Genomic DNA, 18,776 nt, shown 5'->3' on the forward strand with positions numbered 1-18,776 from the left:
ATGCTTTATTATTCTAAGCTGTGCATGTGGCAGGGACACCTTCCACTATCCCAGGTTGCTCCAAGCCCTGTCCAACCTGGTCTTGGACACTTCCAGGGATGGAACAGCCACAGCTTCTCTGGGCAACCTGTGCCAGGGCTTCCCCACCTTCACAAGGAAGAATTTTTTTCCCCAATATTCAATCTAAATCTACTCTCTTTCAGTTTAAAGCCATTCCCCCTTATTCTGTCACCCCAAGCCCTTGCAGCTGGGATTCATCTTCCCACATGTCCCATGTCCACAGCATGGGCAGCTGCTCCAGAGTTCATTATTCATGGCTGCTTTCATCAGAGGGAGTGGAGGATAAGGGTATTTGTAGGAGATGATTTATCTGATGTGGTTTAGGCACATATTTTTGGTGAGCTATATTGTGTATTTTGTGCAGCTGGCCCCAGGCACACGACATCACTTGGCTAAGAGTTAGGTTACGATTCCATAGCCTGTGCAGAAAATAGTTTCTGACTTTCTTCAGCTCAAGTAATTTCATCTGTAACTTTTTGGTCTCTTGAAATCCAAGTTGGACCAGAGATCCTCGGTCAGGGGGAGCAGCAGCACAATATGGGCCCAGAAGGGAAAAGCAGTGACCTTTCCAAACAAGGACAGACAGGAGGGAGCTGTCACGTGGAAACTCTCATCTGTGTGAGGGGAAGTGGGAATCCACGGTGCAAAAGCTGATTTAAAGCAGCATTTTGTTCCAAAGAGCTTTGTTCTCTGTGTGTGTGGCAGCTGACTCTCCTGTGTGCACCATGGCAACACCTGGCAGGTGTCATTCGGGGTGAGAAGGCTCCTGCTGCATTTTACCTTCACAGGGAGATGAGCAACGTGACTCTGAGAGGAGCACGAGTGTCACAGCTCTATTGCTATGCCAACTGCCCGTGTTCCCTTTTCCTTAGAGACCTGTCTGTGAGATGACAGGTGGATAAGGTGGGTTAAGATGGGATCTCAGTCCTAAAACAATTCTCCCAACTTCTTGTTAAAAAATATGGAGCTGCTGTTAGCATATTCGTGTCCAAACCCGTTACCTCCAGAAAAACCACCATCACTGTATTTTGAGTAGAACCAGAATCACCAGAATTTGTGTGTTTTCTCCCACCCTTATTTTAATCCTTAGCTATTCCAGCCATTCAATTTAAAACAGAATTTTTAACACTTTTATACCAACTACAGTTTTATTACAATTTAATAGCAAACTGGCAGTCTTCACTACTTTGAGGTGAAAGGCCCATCTGAGAGAAATCTGGAGTGGTTTTCACTCCACGCTCCAGAGAGCTTTTGCTCTCTGAAGTACTGCACTAAAAGGTTGAGAAAAACAGAAGAACCTGACTTTGGTTCTCAGAATTATTTTTTTTTCTCCTATAAGTTTCATTTCAACATCCAGAAGTTGTGAGGTTGAGTTTGGGGGTGGTTTAAAGGGCAGGAAGAGGTTAGGAAGGAAAAAAAGTTAATATGAGAGTGGAATCAGCTGGATCTATGAAAGGGCAAGGGAGAGAATGAAGCAAGGGTTAAATCCAGAACATCCTTTTTGAAGTACAATGTCTTCAAGTCAACAGAGAATTCATTTGCTGGTCATGTCCTTCGACTTCTGGGAAGAGATTACTAGGGAAGGCTAGAAGGAAGTCACGGTAGTTGACCTTGTCGTCATCACAGGAACAGTAGTCAATCAGCTGTGGGGACAAAAAACACAGCAAACACCATAAAGAGTTGGAAAAAGCTGCAAAACTGGGGCTGTTTTTAGGGGAAAGTGCCCAGAGTTCTCCTTGTGTGACAGAGCAGGAGATGTTACTCCCCAGCATGGATTTCCCCATCCTGGTAATGCTGAATCACAGGTAGACTTGGAATCACAGAACCATCAAGAATTGAAAAGACCTACAAGATCATCAAGTCCAACCTTTAAATCATCAAGTCCAAACATTTCAGGATTGAACTCGATGATCTAAAGGTTGGACTTGAATATTTAAACCATCAAGTCCAACCTTGAATGCTTATAGATGACACTAATCTGTGCAAGGAGAAGAGTTAAAAGTGTCTGCGTTTAATCCTGATTTCCTTCTGGGCCTCACCAGAGTGGCAACAGAGCCACAAAAACACAAAGCATGGCCACAGACTGAGATGAGCCACAGGAAATCTTGCAGAAATCCCTGCCAAAAGTGGGGTGGGGGCAGTGTATGTGAACAGTCACTGTTCCCTAGTGTCACTTCGGTGTGTGCACATGGCATAAAGGGGAGACACAGATAATTGAGCTCGGTGACAGCCCCACTAATGAGCCAGTTCTGGTGTCCGTGCCTGACCCTGCATTGTGTTACAGAGCCACCGCCTTTGTGTGCTTCAGGGGAAGAAAGAAGGCTTTTGTTTCTTTAATTGCATAACTAATCTCCTTCTGACACCCAGCGAGATGGAAAAGGTCTAATATCACAATTCCTTGAAAGGATTCTTCTTCCCCTTGTCGCCTGGAGACAGATTCTCTGGGGTTTGCTGCAGTGACTGACAGCTGTGCTCCTCTCCAGGCAGTGAACTCTCTGCCATATGTTTAATTTATAGCCCTGCCACACTTCCCAGGGCTCTGGGAACACTGGGATTAAGATTTCAGGAGAGGAGATGGATGTTTTTAGTGCATACATCCCAGACTGGGGCTCAAACGTGGGAGTTTAGCTTCAATTGTCACAGGTTCTGCACATAAATTTAGGAATGTTACTTCTCTCCCACTCTGAGTGGAGCAGGGATTGTCACCACACTGTAAATTCCTCAGGGCAGAGTGAGCTCTGATGAACTCTGGTACAGCAAAACCCTGGGTGCTTGTCAGGGCCTTTTTTCATCCCACATTCAGGGACACAAATCCCCTGCCCATGCACCTTTCTAACCGTGGCTGTGATGCTCACAGTTGCCTGCTTTAGAAAAGTTTTTATTTTAGCAGGGGAAATAACTCCCTCTGGTTTCTAGATTTCTCTAAAGTCTGAGTCCTCCTTTATTGGCCACTAATCCACTGCCTATCATATGATGCTGAGGAAACATCCTTGCCAGTCATATTCCTGAAAGGATCCTCCTCCATCCTCACTGCAGGAATTTTTCCCTCTGTTTCCCTCACATTTTCTGCTTTGCAGACTGTGATCTCCATGTGTTGTTCGTTGCTTATAGTGCCTAGCAAGTGTTAACCACGGCGTTATGATTCTAAAATTAATAATAATAATAATAATAATAATAATAATAATAATAATAATAATAATTTTAAATACTTAGTTCTTAGACCTTGAGTTCAGTTCCTGTTAAATCCAGATTGTCTCTAAGCTTTCTTAAGGCACATTCCTTGAACACCTCAGTGTCACCTCTACTCAGTCCCAGCTGTGCTTAAACAAGGATAGGAGCCTATCCCTGATCTCTGTCATGATTCCTGATCTCTATCACGATACACAACCTCTTTTACTCATCCAAGACCTGAACCAGCAGGAATTTTCACACATTAAAGTGCAGCCAAACATGAGGGGCAACCTGGATAACATTTTTTCCCTTTCCTTAGAGGACAGCAATTGTTATCTCCTCTAAGACACAGGCTCAGTCCAACAGCTCAGAAGTTTTTCAAAACTGGTACTTTCTTGCCCTTTTCTTGAATTTGTTCCCCTTTGAAGGCTAGAGCAGCTGGTTAGGGTTGGTTTTCAAAGAGGTCTTTTGGAAGAGTCATAGGAGGGGAATTCCACATGCACAGCACCCCTTCCATCTGACCTTTTTAAGAAGAATGGTGCTGGTTGGCACGTTGAACCTGTCACAAATATTTAAAAATCTTGTTTTATCCAGGAAGCCAGAGCCCTCCTTGTCAAAATGATGAAATGCCTCATGAAACTGCCTGGTGTTGAAGGGCTGTTGGAGCTTCAGTTCTTTCTGAACCTCCACAATTAAATCATCCAGTTCCTTCTTGGGGATGCCACTGTAGAAGAAAAGAATAAGAGGATTTCATGTAAAAACTCATTTTGGCAGCCTTGCTGTGACACTTGAGTGAAAAAGGAGCATTATCCTGTGTGCTCCACAGTGTCAGAAACTGGGAAAGTCAATTTTTAACCAGAGGCATGATATAACTGCCTCCAAACCAAGTTCTGAGATAACAGAGTTGTTACTGGGTCACACAAACTGGGTCCAGACAGCCAAAAGGAGGATGTGGTCTATGCTCTGATGGGCTGATAAGCAAAGGAATAAATGCCCTAAAAAATACTCCCCCCACCACCTGCTGAGCCTGCAACCATCAAGCAGCTCAAGTTGGCAGCATCTGTTACAGTGAACTGATGCCTTTTGGGAAAAGATGTGTCCCCCATGCCTAGAATTGTTTAAGGTCAGGTTGGACAGGGCTTGGAGCAACCTAGGATAGTAGAAGGTCTCCCTGCCCATGACAGGAGTTGGACTGAGCTGATCTTTAAGGTCCTTCCAACCCAAGCCATTCTGTGATTCTATGATTTTGGCTGAAAATCCAAACACTTCTTGAACTCAGGCTCGGTGCTGTGACCACTTCTCTGTCTCTGCTGCCGAGCCAGAACTGTCCCAGGAGGTTTTGAGGCCGGCAGCAACCACAACATTTTACTGTACACACTTCACACCCTCTGAATGTGCCCAAACACAGCCTCTTGGAGCTGAACCACCAGCAGAGCAGGAGGCTGGAGCCCAGGGAGGCTGCTGAAAAGGCCCTTAGCTGTCAACCCTGAGTCTTATTTAGCCCCACCACCCCATTCTCTGTAGCTACCTGCTGGTAGTCTCCACTACCACCTTCCGTGGGAGGAAATGATCCCTTATGGATTGCACTGTTGCTGCAGGGAAACTCTCTGCATGTCTCTCCAAATAATTCAGCACATACTGATCAGCGTCAATGATAACAAACCTGTGGCCAAACACTGGGGAAGAAGCATTAAAGAATTAGTGTTACCTGTGTTTTAGCACAGATTAAAGTAATTTCTTTATCCAGGAGGGAGCAGGATTCCTCTCCTGTGGCTGGGCTCAGCTTTGAGCCAGCTCTTATACTTGTTTCACTTCTTCAAGTAAGAATAATTTCACTGATTGAAAAATGCAAACATTGACAAAGTTGTATCAATGTACACCAGCTACTGATCTGGAAACTCAGATGTGAGGAGACTCAGAAACAGCAGATCTTTCAAGTGAGGGAAGGGATATGCACTGTCCTTGCAATAAATGACATATCAGAGCAGAGCATTATAAATCCAGGCTGGATTTTACCTTCAACTGTAGAACCAATGGTGAAGTCAGAGGCCTCATAATATATGGGATTCTCTGGAGTAGACCCTGGCTTGGTAACTTTGGTCCTTTTTAAGTATTTGCCTCCAGTGATGCCAGAGTTTTTGACTGGGGGTTCATATATGCTGATTGTGTCATCAGAGAGGAAATAGGAGAGGATGAAACGACGATTTTTGTCCTCAGGCACTGGCGATTCCTAGAGCAAAGGGAGCAGGTTTGGAACAGAGCATTTGAACCACGTTTTCTTTGCTTGGGATGTATAGGAGTACCTAGTAACCCACTCATAAGCACCCAGAGCTTTTTTTATAGCTGACTAAACAAAGCACTTGATGTGCTGACATAGTGTAACAAAGCACTAGGCAGCACTTAGAATCTGAATTTCAAAAGGTACTTGCTTTACTCAAGCCACTGAAGCAGAATCTGGGCTGAAGTTACCAAGTATATTCAGTGTTTCCACAGCCTGAGTAATCCAAGAGAAAGGAATATCCTATATGGAATGACCCATCCCAGAGGGGATGTAAAATTCAGATTTAAATTACACTTTTCATTATGCTGAGTGCCTGGGAGAGGCTGGTGCTGCTTCAGCCCTTAGTCAGAGGAAGTCACTCCCCTGACACACCAGTGGATTTACTTGCTTAATTGAAAGCTAAGTGGATCTTAACTCCTCAGCTGTGACCTTTAGGGAACTCCTGCACAAAAAGGAAAAGAAACCAGCCCTTATCCACCCGGAGTGTTTGGAGAGGGCAGGCACCAGGCAGCACAGGAAATGCCATGGCTGCTGCTGGATGTGCCAGAGGCTCCTTGCATAAACCAGCTGTAAAGCTGGCACAAAGGCCAGGGCCTGGGTGCTGCTGTGGGTGGAAAACACCATTCTCATGGATTTTCCAGCTTCTACACCAGCACTTGGCTGCTCTGCTAGGACAGCTCCTTGCTGGGTGCTGCATCCAGGACCTGCCTGGAGAAGGACAGGGGCTGGAGCCAGCAGCAGAGACATCAAGCATTGGCTGGTGGCAGCGGTGGCAGGCAGGCAAAGGCACAGTGCCCAGTGCAGGCTGCTTCATCCGGGGCCCATCTGTCACATAGCAGTGGCAGAGGGAGTTTTTCCATAAATGGCTGTGTGTTTGTAGAAGGTCTGGTTTGTACTTTCTGGCCTTACTTTTTTTTTTTTTTTTTTTTTTTTTTTTTTTTTTTTTTTTTTTTTTTTTTTTTTTTTTTTTTTTTTCTAATTTTGTGAGCTGCCAGTTGTCACAGCAAGCACACAATAACCCATGGCATCCCCACATCAGGGACACTCATGTTGACTCAGGGACCTTTCTTTTCCCACTGGCACAAAGGAGAATTTGCCAACAGCCTTGGCTGGACAGGCTGCTCCTCCCATCCTCCTGGCACTATTCCACCAAGGAAAACACTTACCAGGGCCACCTGGTACCTCAGGACCTTGAGATTATTCTCCAGCATCTTAATGATATCTTTCCGTGGAGGCTTTGGAAACAGACTAAGGCAGTTCTGGAGAGAGTCTTCAGGGATGCCAAAACCATTATAGGGAGGAATTACCTGCATCCAGAGGAGATATCAATCATAAACGGCTACAACTAAGAACAAGACAAAGTTTACAAGACCTAGCAAAGCCCATCCAATTTGGAAGGAAGCATTCTGCAAGAGCTGTGACACCCTACCCAGTAGAGATGGATGATACCAGCCGGGCCATGTGTTGTATTTAATGAAAATGTAAGAGGGTTAAGCAAATCTGAAACTCAGAAATCCAGGTGATTTCTCTGAATTAAGAGTTTATGACTGTACTAAAGAACCATAGAATGGTTTGGGTTGAAAAGGACCTTAAAATCATCTCGTTCAAACTAAACCCTCTCGTGCACAGGAACTCAGCCATCAAATGGTCACACTGGTAACCTAATCCCCCAATCATACCTGTGGTCTAAGCCACAGCTCCAAACCATTTCTAGACTCAGTTTGGGAGGTAACAAGGGCTGTGACCACCCCAGCAGGCAGTTTGGACTTGGCAACACTGTTTTGGAGGGTGAGGGAGAGTTCAGTAGTATGAGTGCAGCCAGACTTTCATTTTTATATTGATTATGACCACTCTTGCCTTGCCTTTTTCAAGTTACTTGATTTTTTTCTTCAAGCTGAACTTGTTCTCTACAGGTTCTTGCTAGGCTGAACCTCTACTTTACTATAAGAGCTTACACCAACTTTCCTCCCTTCCTGCTTCCTTTCCTCCCTTCTTTTGAGACATTGTTTGCAGTACCTGTGGAGCTTTTTCAAGTGGTTTCTTATTTACATCCACTGGCTGGAAGTCTGTGATGCCATATTTTTCACGGTAGAAGTCCTGGGTGAACTTGTCACAGTCATAGATTAAGAAGGTGCGTCCAAGGAGGGTGACAGTTTTGCCAATACCAAAATCTTTGGGTGAATACCACTCTTGTACTTCGTGGTCAGTGATCTCCAGCACACAGCTTGGGAAGTTCTCTTAAGGACAAGGGAGCAGAAGGAAAAAATAAATTAATCAGGGACATGCTAACATTTCCTTGTGAAAAGGGATATAAAAGCAAGGTGTATAAATAGTTATAGGTAGATGCTGGCACTGCTGTCTTGCCACTGTTTCCCAAAAGATAAAGAGTTTAGTGACCATTTGAAGAACTTTTTTTTTTTTTGACCATGAAATAATGACACCTTAGCACAGATGGATGTGCCAATCTAAACTTACTGTTCTTGTCCACAAAGATTTTGGGCAAGCGCTGGCGTCTCATTAGTACCGGGAATGGGTCTCTCCCATCATTTCTCCTGTGCACTTCCCGAACCTCCACTGTGTCATCTGCCAAGAAGTAATGGATGACACAGGGATGGTGATCACCAAAGGCACAGTTGGTGTCATCCCATATGGCATAGAAGCGAAGCACCTGGCGGGGGGAGAGGAAAAAAAAGCAGACAAACATGGATCAGAATCATCTTTTGGTACCGCAGAAATCAAACTCATCACACTGAGATGTGATAAATTTGATGCTCAAGAGTTTCTCAAGGTTCAGCTCCTTGAAGAGGCAGGAGAGACAAAGGGAAAATGTAATCAGAGCAAGGGGCATTTGTGTTCATCTGAAATTGTCTGCTCTGGCACCTGGCATCAATATTTTCGGGGAGGAGAGGAGTGGATGCAGAAGACCATTCCTAATAGAACTGCATCTGGCTGCTGAATTCCAGAGGCAGGTGGCTTATCTCATCCCAACAGAAAGCAAGAGAGTAATGGATGATATTGAGCACAGACTCTGCAATCCAAAGAGGAGCTGTTTACAAGGCACAAAGCCCAGAAAAAAACATAAAAGGTTTTGTTTCTCACTAAAGCCAAGAAAGGAGCAAATCTGGAGTCTGTTCAGCAGACAGAGATAATTTAGAATGAGTGAGGTTGCAGACACTCACAAGACCTGAGTTTAATAGCACATACTCACTGTAATCACAGAATCTTTTAGGTTAGATCATTGAGTCCAACCTCTGACTGACCCCCACCTTGTCACCCAGCCCAGAGCACTGAGTGCCATGTCCAGTCATTCCTTGGACACCTCCAGGGATGGGGACTCCACCACCTCCCTGGACACCCTGTTTCAATGTCTCATCACCATTTCTGTGAAGAAATTCTTTCTGATTCAACATAAACCTCCCCTTGCACAACTTGAGGCAATTTCCAGTCCTGTCTCTGGTTGCTTGGGAGAAGATACTGACGCCCCCGGCTGTTCCCTCCTGTCAGGAAGTTGTGCAGAGCCACAAGGTCCCTCCTGAGCCTCCTTTTCTCCAGGCTGAACCCCTTTTCCAGCTCCCTCAGCTGCTCCTGGTGCTCCAGCCCCTTCCCTGGACACACTCCAGATGCTCAATGTCTTCCCTAAAGTGAGGGGCCCAGACCAGGACACAGGACAGGAGGTGCCTCAGCAGTGTGATGTGGGTAATTATACAATAATTTGGGCAATCCCCAGCTCTCTCACCTTTGTGTCATAGGTCAGAAACTGCCTGAAGGGGTCAGGACCTGTGGGCACGATGCGTTTTTGCACAGGTGTCCGACGCTGTTCTGTGTAAGGGTCTGAAACCAGCTCCTCTGGAGGGTTCACTTCAATTCCTTGGCTCTCCAGGAACACCTAGGAAGGTCATCTGAGGTGTTAGTGCTGCCAGGAGCTCTGAAGGTAAGAGGTGACTAGAGGTTACAGGTGGGCTGGGATGAGAGAGGTCAGAATTCTCCAAGTTCACTCCTCACAGAGAATTCTACAGCAACAGCAAAATACAGCAGATGACAAACCTATTTCTTTAAGCTGCTTCTTATCTTTGCTTACCCTTTAATTAATCAGAGCAGTCCTGTCCTGAACATCCTAACTCAGATTTCACTTGAGCACAAATTTCCCTGGCCTTAGGGCTTTAAATGGAAGATATTTGTCAGTTGGTCTCTTTTATGTAAATGAAAAAGATTAAATTGCTGTATAAACACAGATGTAGTCTGCCTGAATTTGCAAGAGCTTAGGGCTGTGTCAGACAGTTAGAAGAAGCCAGTGTCACCCACATTAGGCACATCAAGACTCTTCAGGCATGAGCTTATGTGTCAGTAATAACTTCATTCCATCTTTCAGGTGTACTTTTCCCCCAGAAAGAGTGCAATCTGCTGGTTTATAAAGGGATTTTTTGCTTGCCTTGGACCATGAACAAAATCCAGGGTGTTAGTCATGGACTTGCATCAGTCACCCAAAACAACCTCTGAAGTCAAGGGACTTGTTCCCTTTTTGGCTTTGGGAAGTGGCCAAATATAAAAACACTCAGCCCAGGAAGCACCTATGCAAATATCTCCCACAGGAATATGAGATCCCCCTGGGGACTCACAAGGCAGGTTCATACTTTCAGACTCACTATTTTCTGGTCTGGAAGATGTCAGTAAATGATAAATACACTATTAGCCTTGAGATGCAGACCCACATAGCTCATTCCAAGTTTTTCATCAGTATTAACAAGAGGACCAATTCTTCATTTGATGTGGACTGACTTGAACAGTCACCCAGTTCCAGCAGAGCTGGCTCCACAGCCACATTTATACCAACATATTATATATTCTTGGGAACATTCCTGGGCATTGAGGCCAACTGACAAGGAAAAGCCTGGACCTAAACTCTCCCAGTCTCCAGGACAGGTTGATTGCATGTAACTCATCTATTGGGAATGGTCCCTGGAGCAGTCTAACTCCTGGCCTGGAAGAATAGTAGTAAAATATCAGGGATGATATTTTACTGAGGATGATCTAGCAGGATACCAGCATACTGGTAATTCTTATTTCTTATTATTGGATCATTATTTTCTCATTTACTGGCACAGAAATAGCCAGAAACAGAAAAGCAGGCAATGAGTAAGCTTTCTTAGAAAGGTCAGTTCATACCATGATTCTCAGCCTATGGATCATGGCTTGGCTGTGGATGTGTGCAGAGTTACTGCTTGTATTTATTTCCACTGTTCCTAAGAGAGGAATATTAAATCAGAAAAGAGTCAGGATCACTCATTTCTCTCTCATGAATGCACAATATTTCATCTGGACTCCAAGCAGTTATATTGCCCGGACATGAACTTAGAATTTTTATTGTAAAGAGAAGTCCTGAGGACAAAGGATGGACTCCCAGCAGTCCTGGGAGAAAAATACTGAGCAGTTAACATGCCCTCAGCAGATGTCATACCCTGAACTCCCCTTCGCCCTGGAAAAAGAAATCTACACAAAAAGCAAAATGAAAGCACCCATATCACAAAATCCACAGCTGCAAGCTGCTGGACTCTAACAGGTAATTAAAACCCTGCAGTTCCCAGGAGTCTTTCTGCCAGGCTCTCCCTAGCACACACCTTGGTGAAAGCGTCGCAGTTGACCAGGCGGTAGGTGCGGCCGTAGATGGTGAGGTCGATGCCCAGGTTCAGATCCTTCCAGTGGTAATAATCCCCCTGCTCATTCTTGGGCACCCGGTGGCGTTTCATCAGTTTGCCTTGGAGCAGACCCGAGTTCTTCACCTTGGGCTCGATGATGCACATGCTGTCATCTTCCAGGTAGTAGTAGATGCCCACTTGGCGGATCCTGTAATGCTCCTCTGCAGAGATAGGAACTTCCTCCTGGAAGTAGGCATCAAACTTCAAAACCTGCCCAAGAGACAATGTAGCAAAGGGAGAGAGAAATAAACAGTTTGAACGCCGTGATTAAGTCTCTCAAGGCCAATAATGTATTTGTAATTTGCTTTGGTGGTGTAAAATTACTGGATTTGATGCTAAAAATCTTCAAAGGCAACTGTGGCCTAATCTGTGAGTGACAGCAGAGGCGCCAGAAGGGCTTTTATCAAGATATGCCTTTTGCAAATTTGGTGTGCTTGAGACAAGTGTTAAAATACCACCTTTTCCCTACTTCTTGATCACCTGCTGTTTCACCTACTGCTAGGTGCTTGGGCGCTGACAGTAATCTTCTCCACTGACACACAACACTCTTTATCTGTCAGCTTTACAGCCCTGATTTAGGGAAGTTATCCACAGATTTTAGTAAAGAGTTCAGCCACATCTGAGGATTTTAAAATCTGAATGGGGTCATCATTTTAAGGCTAGGCTGGAGGAGCTCTGAGCAACCTAGTCTAGTGGAAGGTGTCTCCCTCCAACCCATGGCAGGGAGGCTGGAACAAGATGATCTTTAAGATCTTCAGACATGATCTGAAGTCAGATCTATCCAGCACTGACAGCAAAACCTGATTTGTGCTGAGGAAACAAGGAAACTAATCAGCCAGTCTCTCTGCTTGGCAGAAGTAGGAGGAATATCCTCTCCAAGATCATTCAAAGCCCCTAAGAAGGTGCAGGTGGCCAATCAGCCTTGCATACCCAGCCTACATCAGCCCAGAGGCCTGGATAATTAAGAGATGATAAAGCCAGCAAGTTCCTATCAGTCAGCAAAGTGCCCCACAAGGGATTGTGACATCCCCAGCAGCACTGGGGCCCCTGCTGCTCCTGTGGCTTGAAGGGAGGGGCAGAGAAGGATCTGACAGATTAAACAGCAACATCTACATTACTCTGAAGGAACAGCCTCAGCAATTAACAGAGCACAGCTGTTCCCCAGCCTGTGTCACAGCCGGGCTGAGGGCTGGCTGGCTGCAGACTGCTCTGGCAGGGCTGGCAGCGTGCAGAGCCTGCATGTGCTGAGCTCCTGAGCCCTGCAGCTCCCACTGCAGCAGCTGCTCCATGCACGGCTGCTGGTTGCAGCTTGGGCCATTGGCACACTGAAAACCAAGGGCCAGCTCAGGACTGCTCTGAGCAGACACAGAGCCACCACCCAGTCTGATGTGATCACCAAGATGTAACACGGGAAGCACTAATGGAGCCGTTCAGGTTGTGACATGCAAGCATGAATAGGTAGACCACGGTCAGACAGGCTGCCAGGGTTCCCACTGCAGACTGACTTTTCCAGTTAAAGCTCAACCTCAGTATAGTTTTGGAAACACAAAACTCCAGGCTGTGACATACAGAGCAATGCTTATAAACTGGAGCTTTCCAGAGCTAATCAAACCTCTTTTCCAACATCTGCTGGAAATGCTCGAGTGTAACTTGCAGGGAATGTCTTACATCGTTTACGTATTATAATCCTCCTCCCGAGCAAAGAAAGCCTCTTTCAGTCTGGGATTCAGCTGTCTCTGACTAAGGGCTCTGGCATCTGAAAACTGCTGTAGGCAGTCCTGTGAACCCTGGAGCTGACTGTTTGTGTCTCCGAATTTGGCCAGTGATATTCCTGGAATCAGCTTCTTTATACCTTTTTGTCGTAAGTCACGAATGCTGGAGTGAAGCTGGAAGGTGCAGACCTCTTGACTTGCCCGTAGGTCAGTGTGGCTCCCTTGCTGCACAAATCATCTAATTCCTCTTGAGAGAGCTGATTTTCATAAAGTGTCTCCCCACCAACCCCCTCTCTTGGCAGCCGGGAAAAGGCATATCCATTTTTGAAGTCCAGTGTCTGGGACCGATGAAAAGATGTTTTCTGTTGGAAGGAAATCCAGCTATCAAAATACTGCATGAAATTAGCAGATACAGCTACTGGAAGCACAAAAAAAACCCAGTAAGAAAGTGCAATATCAAGAATGTCTCCCCCACACACACACATCCCCAGCATTTTATTATAAACTACTGCAGCAATTATTTAAAATCAGATTTTGTACTTAGATCAGGGAAGTAGAAAAAACAGTGACTGGTCGATGTACAGCAAGAGAGTGAACTCAGATCCTTGCACTGCCACAGACTCCGGAAGAACTTAAATCACTGAATTTCCTGACTGCCACCATATCCAGTGCCTAGAACAGTGTGTCAGCACTTTATCTGCCCTGGTGTTTATCTCACCACCTCTTTATTCCCCACCTATTTGTCAGCAGTACAGACCACCACGAGACTTCAGTTACTGCCTTATGCTGCTCCCTTCCCTGTTGTGCACCCTCTGTGTATTCCATTGTTATTTATTTTCTTAACCCCCCTCTGGGCATGATACAGGATTTTCTTTACTGGGTTAAATCAAGGTATGTCATGCTCACAGAACTCTAATTATGAAGTCTACAAAAGCACTTTAATTGTTTTATCACTTCTCTAAGGTCATAGACTCATAGAACAGTTTGAGTTGGAATGGACATTAAAGATTATCCAGTTCCATCCCCTGCCATGGGCAGGGACATCTTCTACTATCCCAGGTTGCTCCAAGCCCTGTCCAACCTGGCCTTGGAGACTCCCAGGGATGCAGGGGCAGCCACAGCTTCTCTGGGAAACCTGTGCCACCCTCTTTGTCAAAATTCTTTTCTCCAGGTGAACATCCCCAGCTCTCCCAGCCTGGCTCCAGAGCAGAGGGTCTCCAGCCTTCAGAAGAACTCCATGGCTTACTCTGGATTTTCTCCAGCAGCTCCATGCCGTATTTATGCTGAGGACACCAGATGTGGAGGCAGCTCTGCACATGGGGATCTCACCTGAGCAGGGCAGAGGGGCAGAATCACCCCTTCCCCTGTTGCCCAGAACATGGTGGACGTTTCTGGGTCCCAGACTCTCATCCATCAGCAGCCCCAAGTCCTTCTCCTTTCTCCAGGGCTGCATTCAGCCAGAGCTACACACAGGACCTGATCTCTGTCAGCCAGTCTTTTTCTTCACCACTGAAGAGCAGGGTCACACTTGAGTGACACCAAACTACTCCACTTGCTGCACACTGCACCACACGTGGCCCCTCACCTGCACTCCGAAAGCCTGCTGGTCCCACTGGACTTTCAGCACTTACAGCTCCAGAGAAAGCAGGGGGAAATTATGAGTCCCTGATAAATAAAGCCTCTTGACTTTTGCCAAGTAAAACAGAGTTGTAAGCGTTTCTAGTGCTGAGAGGACAAGCTCCAGCTCCTTTTTCAGCCCCAGGCTTGCAGTCAGTTCAACCTCAGGCATGCAAACTGCTTCTTCTCCACCCCTTCCCTTGCCCCTCATGGTTAAGCCTCTAATCTTATTTATACCTTCAAGGCCCCACTTGAATTCCACATAATTCCCTGTTTTCTCTTTAAATTGCTACTATAGATCTTGCAATGGAGAGAGCAGTGATGAAACCAGGTGAAAACAAGATTTGCCAGAAGACATTTTAGCAGAACATTATTTAAACTGCAACAGAACCGCCACTTCCTTCTGCTAAATAAATACTGAGGGAAAGCTGTGGGAAAAATATTCAAGGAAAACCAGGAAGTTTGTCTTTAATTTGAGCAATTTCACTGTTTGCTAGAAGTCTACAGGCTTTCAAGAGCCCACATTTGCCTAAAGAAAGCACTTCCTTGGTTCCTAAGGTTCCTGAGTAGATAAGCTCTCCTAAAGTGAGCCTGGATACCAGATAACATCTCCCAGGATCAGGTGACTAATGCAAATTTAAAAGGGAAAGCCCAGAATGTAAACTGCTAATCTCAGTTGCTGCCAGTGTTGATCTGGAGAAATTCCACTGAATTAAGCCTTCTTTTTTGCCAAGTCTGTAACACTTCACACCAAACACCATTCCCTCTCCCAGTGCCTATTTCCCTGTCCAGTGAGCACTAAGCAGTAACAACACTTTATTTGAACACAGGGGTTTCCTTCAGAACTTCTCAGCATTCACTTGGAAACCAGGTATTGTGATGCGAGTTTTATAGATTGGAAAACTGCAGATTTCCAAGATGTTATAAATTATTTCAAGGACATATTATTATCTGATAATAAGTCCGAGATAATCTTTATTACTGGATGATTATTTGTTACGGGTAATTTACTCTATTTACTATTGGAGAACTCAGTTGTCATTAATTTAGGTCAGGTTGGATGGGCTTGGAGCAACCTGGTCTGTGGAAGGTGGCCTTGCCCATGGCAGAGGGTTGGAACAAGATTATCTTTAAGGTCCTTTCCAACCCAAACCATTCCATGATTCTGGGAGAAGTAATTTTCAAATACAAAACTGAATGCAGCCAGGAAAGTTTTCTGTTAAAGGTGCTCTCCAGAGAGGCTGTAAATCCCTTGTGTGCCCAAACCGGGCATGAAACAATCCCCTTTTTGGCTTTTATGGGGATTTTTTTATTATATCAGCGAAATAAATGGAAGCATCTGTTCTCTGTGGCACCACTTCCTCAAGAGGAGGTTGGGAGGATTAGGGTGTGGACCACTGGATGGGGAAAAGGAAAGGTTGCTTCCTCCTTAGGTATCAGGTACAGAGGATGAGGATGAGACTGCATCTTCCAGGGAACCTGGGAGCAGCTGAGAGTTTGTCCCTTCCCGGAGATGATCCTGGAAGCTGTAGTGACACCAGTTCTGTGGTGGGATACCACTTCTCTCATCAGGTTATCAGTTCCAGACCTGGACTGTCAGGGATTCAGTTCTCCAGGCAACACCAGGAGAGCAGTTTGGGGAGTATCAGAGCTTTGGAGAAAGGGGTATCAAGAAGGTGTTGATTGCCAATGAGACCGGTGACTTCAATGTGTATCTATGTAATAGATAAATTATGTCCAGGAAATATTTAGATTGGGATGATTTGAGGGATTAATTCCTAGTGGAGGAATGCTCAAGGTTTGACCAATATTGGTTCCCCTGAGTATATGCAGCTGAGGAGGTACCAGGTGAATTTAAGGAACTTAGTTCAGGACAGTGTCAATTCAGATAGGTCAGAAGACTTTGCTTTGGGAAAACTCAGATGGCTGAGAGAAACAGCAGTTTTCCTGAGGGAATCAGGTTTCAGGACTGTAAAGCGAGTTTGGGGATTTCCTTTGGGGTATCTCATGAACTGTGGGGGAATTATTGGATGGATTCAGGGGAATTCTGCAGTTATGGAAAAAACTTTTGGAATTTCAAATGAGGCTCACAAATGAAGGGGAGGAGGGATGTCTGTATGTCTCTGTCCAAAGCTATCGGGACAAATTCAGGGTTGTAAGATGGGTACATGGTGCAATGGATTCCTTGGGGAGAAGATGAAAAGTATCAAGTCCCCTTGAGGGTTAGTTCAGGGATACTTGGTCCCTTGGGAACAGATTGCAAGGTTCAATAACGTTGGAAGAATTATGAGAGTACCAGGTCTGGTGTGGGTGGGATCAGGAGATACCAGGTGGGTACAGAGCATTCAGATCCCCCTAAAGTGAGGAGGCATTTGGTGGCTTTGGGAAACACCAAGTCCCTGGGGGAGAGTTAAATGGATATTAAATCTGCTGGGGAACACCGAATGAGTTTACAGAGCACCAGGTTTTTTGGGGGTCATGTCCAGGGTCTGGTGAGTTTGAGGTTCCCAGGACTTGGGTTCAAAGGACACCAAGTTGTCTCAGGGATATTTGGTGAATGCAGGAGGCACCAGGCCTCTTGGGAGAATTACAGGGTGATCTGAGGGAACAGCAGGTTCCCTTGGTGTGGGTTCAGGGGGTAACATGTTCCCTGAAGAAACTGTCTCCCCCTCTTCTCTGCTCCTGTGAAACCCCACCTGCAGTGCTGCATCCCGGCTGGGAGCCCAAAACACAAGAAATGCATGGACCTGTTGGAGCAAGACCAGAGGAAACCATGGAGATGCTCTGGGAGCTGGAGCCCTCTGCTCTGGAGCCAGGCTGGGAGAGCTGCGAGTGTTCTCCTGGAGAAGAGAAGGCTCCAAGAAGACCTCAGAGCCCCTTCCAGAGCCTAAAGGAGCTCCAGGAGAGCTGGAAAGGGACTTGGGACAAGGGCCTGGAGAGATCAGGAGACAGGGAATGGCTTCCCACTGCCAGAGGGCAGAGTTAGATGGGATATTGGTAAGGAATTGTTCCCTGTGAGAGTGGTGAGGCCCTGGCACAGGGTGCCCAGAGAAGCTGTGGCTGCCCCTGAATCCCTGGAAGTGTCCAAGGCCAGGCTGGATGGGGTTTGGAACAACCTGGGATAGTGGAAGATGTCCCTGCCCATGGCAGGGAGTGGAATGGGATGGTCTTTAAGATCTTCTAACCCAAACCATTACACAATTCTATGAGTACTGTCGAGTTTAGGGGCTCCAGATCTCCCGCGGATTTAAAGGAAGGTCTGAGGGAGTACCAGATTCCCAGAGTGCCTTCAGAGGATACCAGGTATCACCTGAAGCAGGTGCGGGGAGGCGCACAGGCCCATTCTGAGGTCGCCTCTCAGGGGGCACCCGCCAGGCCAGCCCACCTTGATCCGGGGCGCCTCCCGTAGGAAGGAGGTACGGCAAGGGTACAGTGGGCGGGCGCGCTCACCGTGGGGTCCTTGATGGCGCAGCCGGGCAGGAAAGGCAGCCCCGGGTCGGGCCCGATCGGGGGCCCTGTCCCTGTCCCCGGCCGTATCCCCGGCTCCGGCCCCGAGCTCATGGCGGCGGCGGCGCTGCGGGCCCGGCCCGGCCGACGCGTCTCCACGGCAACCGCCCGCGCGCTCAGTGCGCATGCGCAGAGCCCTTCGCGCCTTTCCCTCGGCGCCTGCGCAGTGAGCGCCGCGCCGCGCGCGGTCGCCGTGGCAACGGGGAGGGCTCTGAGGGGCCGAAGCGCCCCCTCCCAGCGCCGTGAGGGGAGTCCGGCCCCCGCAGCGTGGAAAAAATGACGTGGAAAGCGTTACTCCTGTTTTATTAGGGCTTTTTTTTCCTCTCACAGTCTTTCATATCCCCTTCATAGCCCCTCAGAGCCCCCTCATAACCGCCTGAGATTAAAACATTTTAGCTTCCCAAACGGGTGGTGGTATCTGGACTGCTTCTTTTTGGGAGAGTTTTCCCTGCCGTGTGCAGTGCCCAGGGTGAGGAGCGGCTGTGAAGGGACAAATCCATACCTGGAGTGACTGAAATATTTTAACAGAAGTGGTTGTTCTGGTTTATGATGTGTGTACACACGTATAAAAATGTTTATAGTTGTGAAATAGTGTTTCTTTCATATGAAGCACTGATATAATTCCTCTCTTTCAAAAGTGATTTTTATCTCTGGAGGAAGGGGCAAAAAGCAGCATCAGGGATACCATCAAGGAAAAAGTGGCTGTGTAAATGCCATCACCATGGAAAACAGAAG

General features: G+C 46.5%; 1 protein-coding gene across 1 annotated transcript; it reads right to left on the reverse strand.

Moving 5' to 3' along the window:
* Positions 1–1,234: 1,234 nt before the first annotated feature.
* Positions 1,235–18,095, reverse strand: EFHC1 (EF-hand domain containing 1). The gene is made up of 11 exons (XM_066316757.1): positions 17,985–18,095; positions 13,058–13,279; positions 11,128–11,415; positions 9,249–9,398; positions 7,988–8,180; positions 7,529–7,749; positions 6,679–6,819; positions 5,248–5,461; positions 4,760–4,907; positions 3,754–3,955; positions 1,235–1,703 (listed from the first exon to the last, which is right to left on the reverse strand). Exons 1-11 carry the CDS (start codon positions 18,093–18,095, stop codon positions 1,578–1,580), a joined length of 2,016 nt encoding a protein of 671 aa, XP_066172854.1. The 3' UTR covers positions 1,235–1,577.
* Positions 18,096–18,776: the final 681 nt, after the last annotated feature.

Source organism: Sylvia atricapilla, chromosome 3 (assembly GCF_009819655.1).
Source record: "Sylvia atricapilla isolate bSylAtr1 chromosome 3, bSylAtr1.pri, whole genome shotgun sequence".
Taxonomy (NCBI): domain Eukaryota; kingdom Metazoa; phylum Chordata; class Aves; order Passeriformes; family Sylviidae; genus Sylvia; species Sylvia atricapilla.

Coding starts and splice junctions, on each gene's coding strand:
- EFHC1 (XM_066316757.1), bottom strand. CDS start 18,095: ATGAGCTCGGGGCCGGAGCCGGGGATACGGCCGGGGACAGGGACAGGG. Junction 9,399..11,127: donor ACTGCGACGCTTTCACCAAG/GTGTGTGCTAGG, acceptor TGACCTTCCTAG/GTGTTCCTGGAGAGCCAAGG. Junction 4,908..5,247: donor CATTGGTTCTACAGTTGAAG/GTAAAATCCAGC, acceptor CTTCTTCCCCAG/TGTTTGGCCACAGGTTTGTT.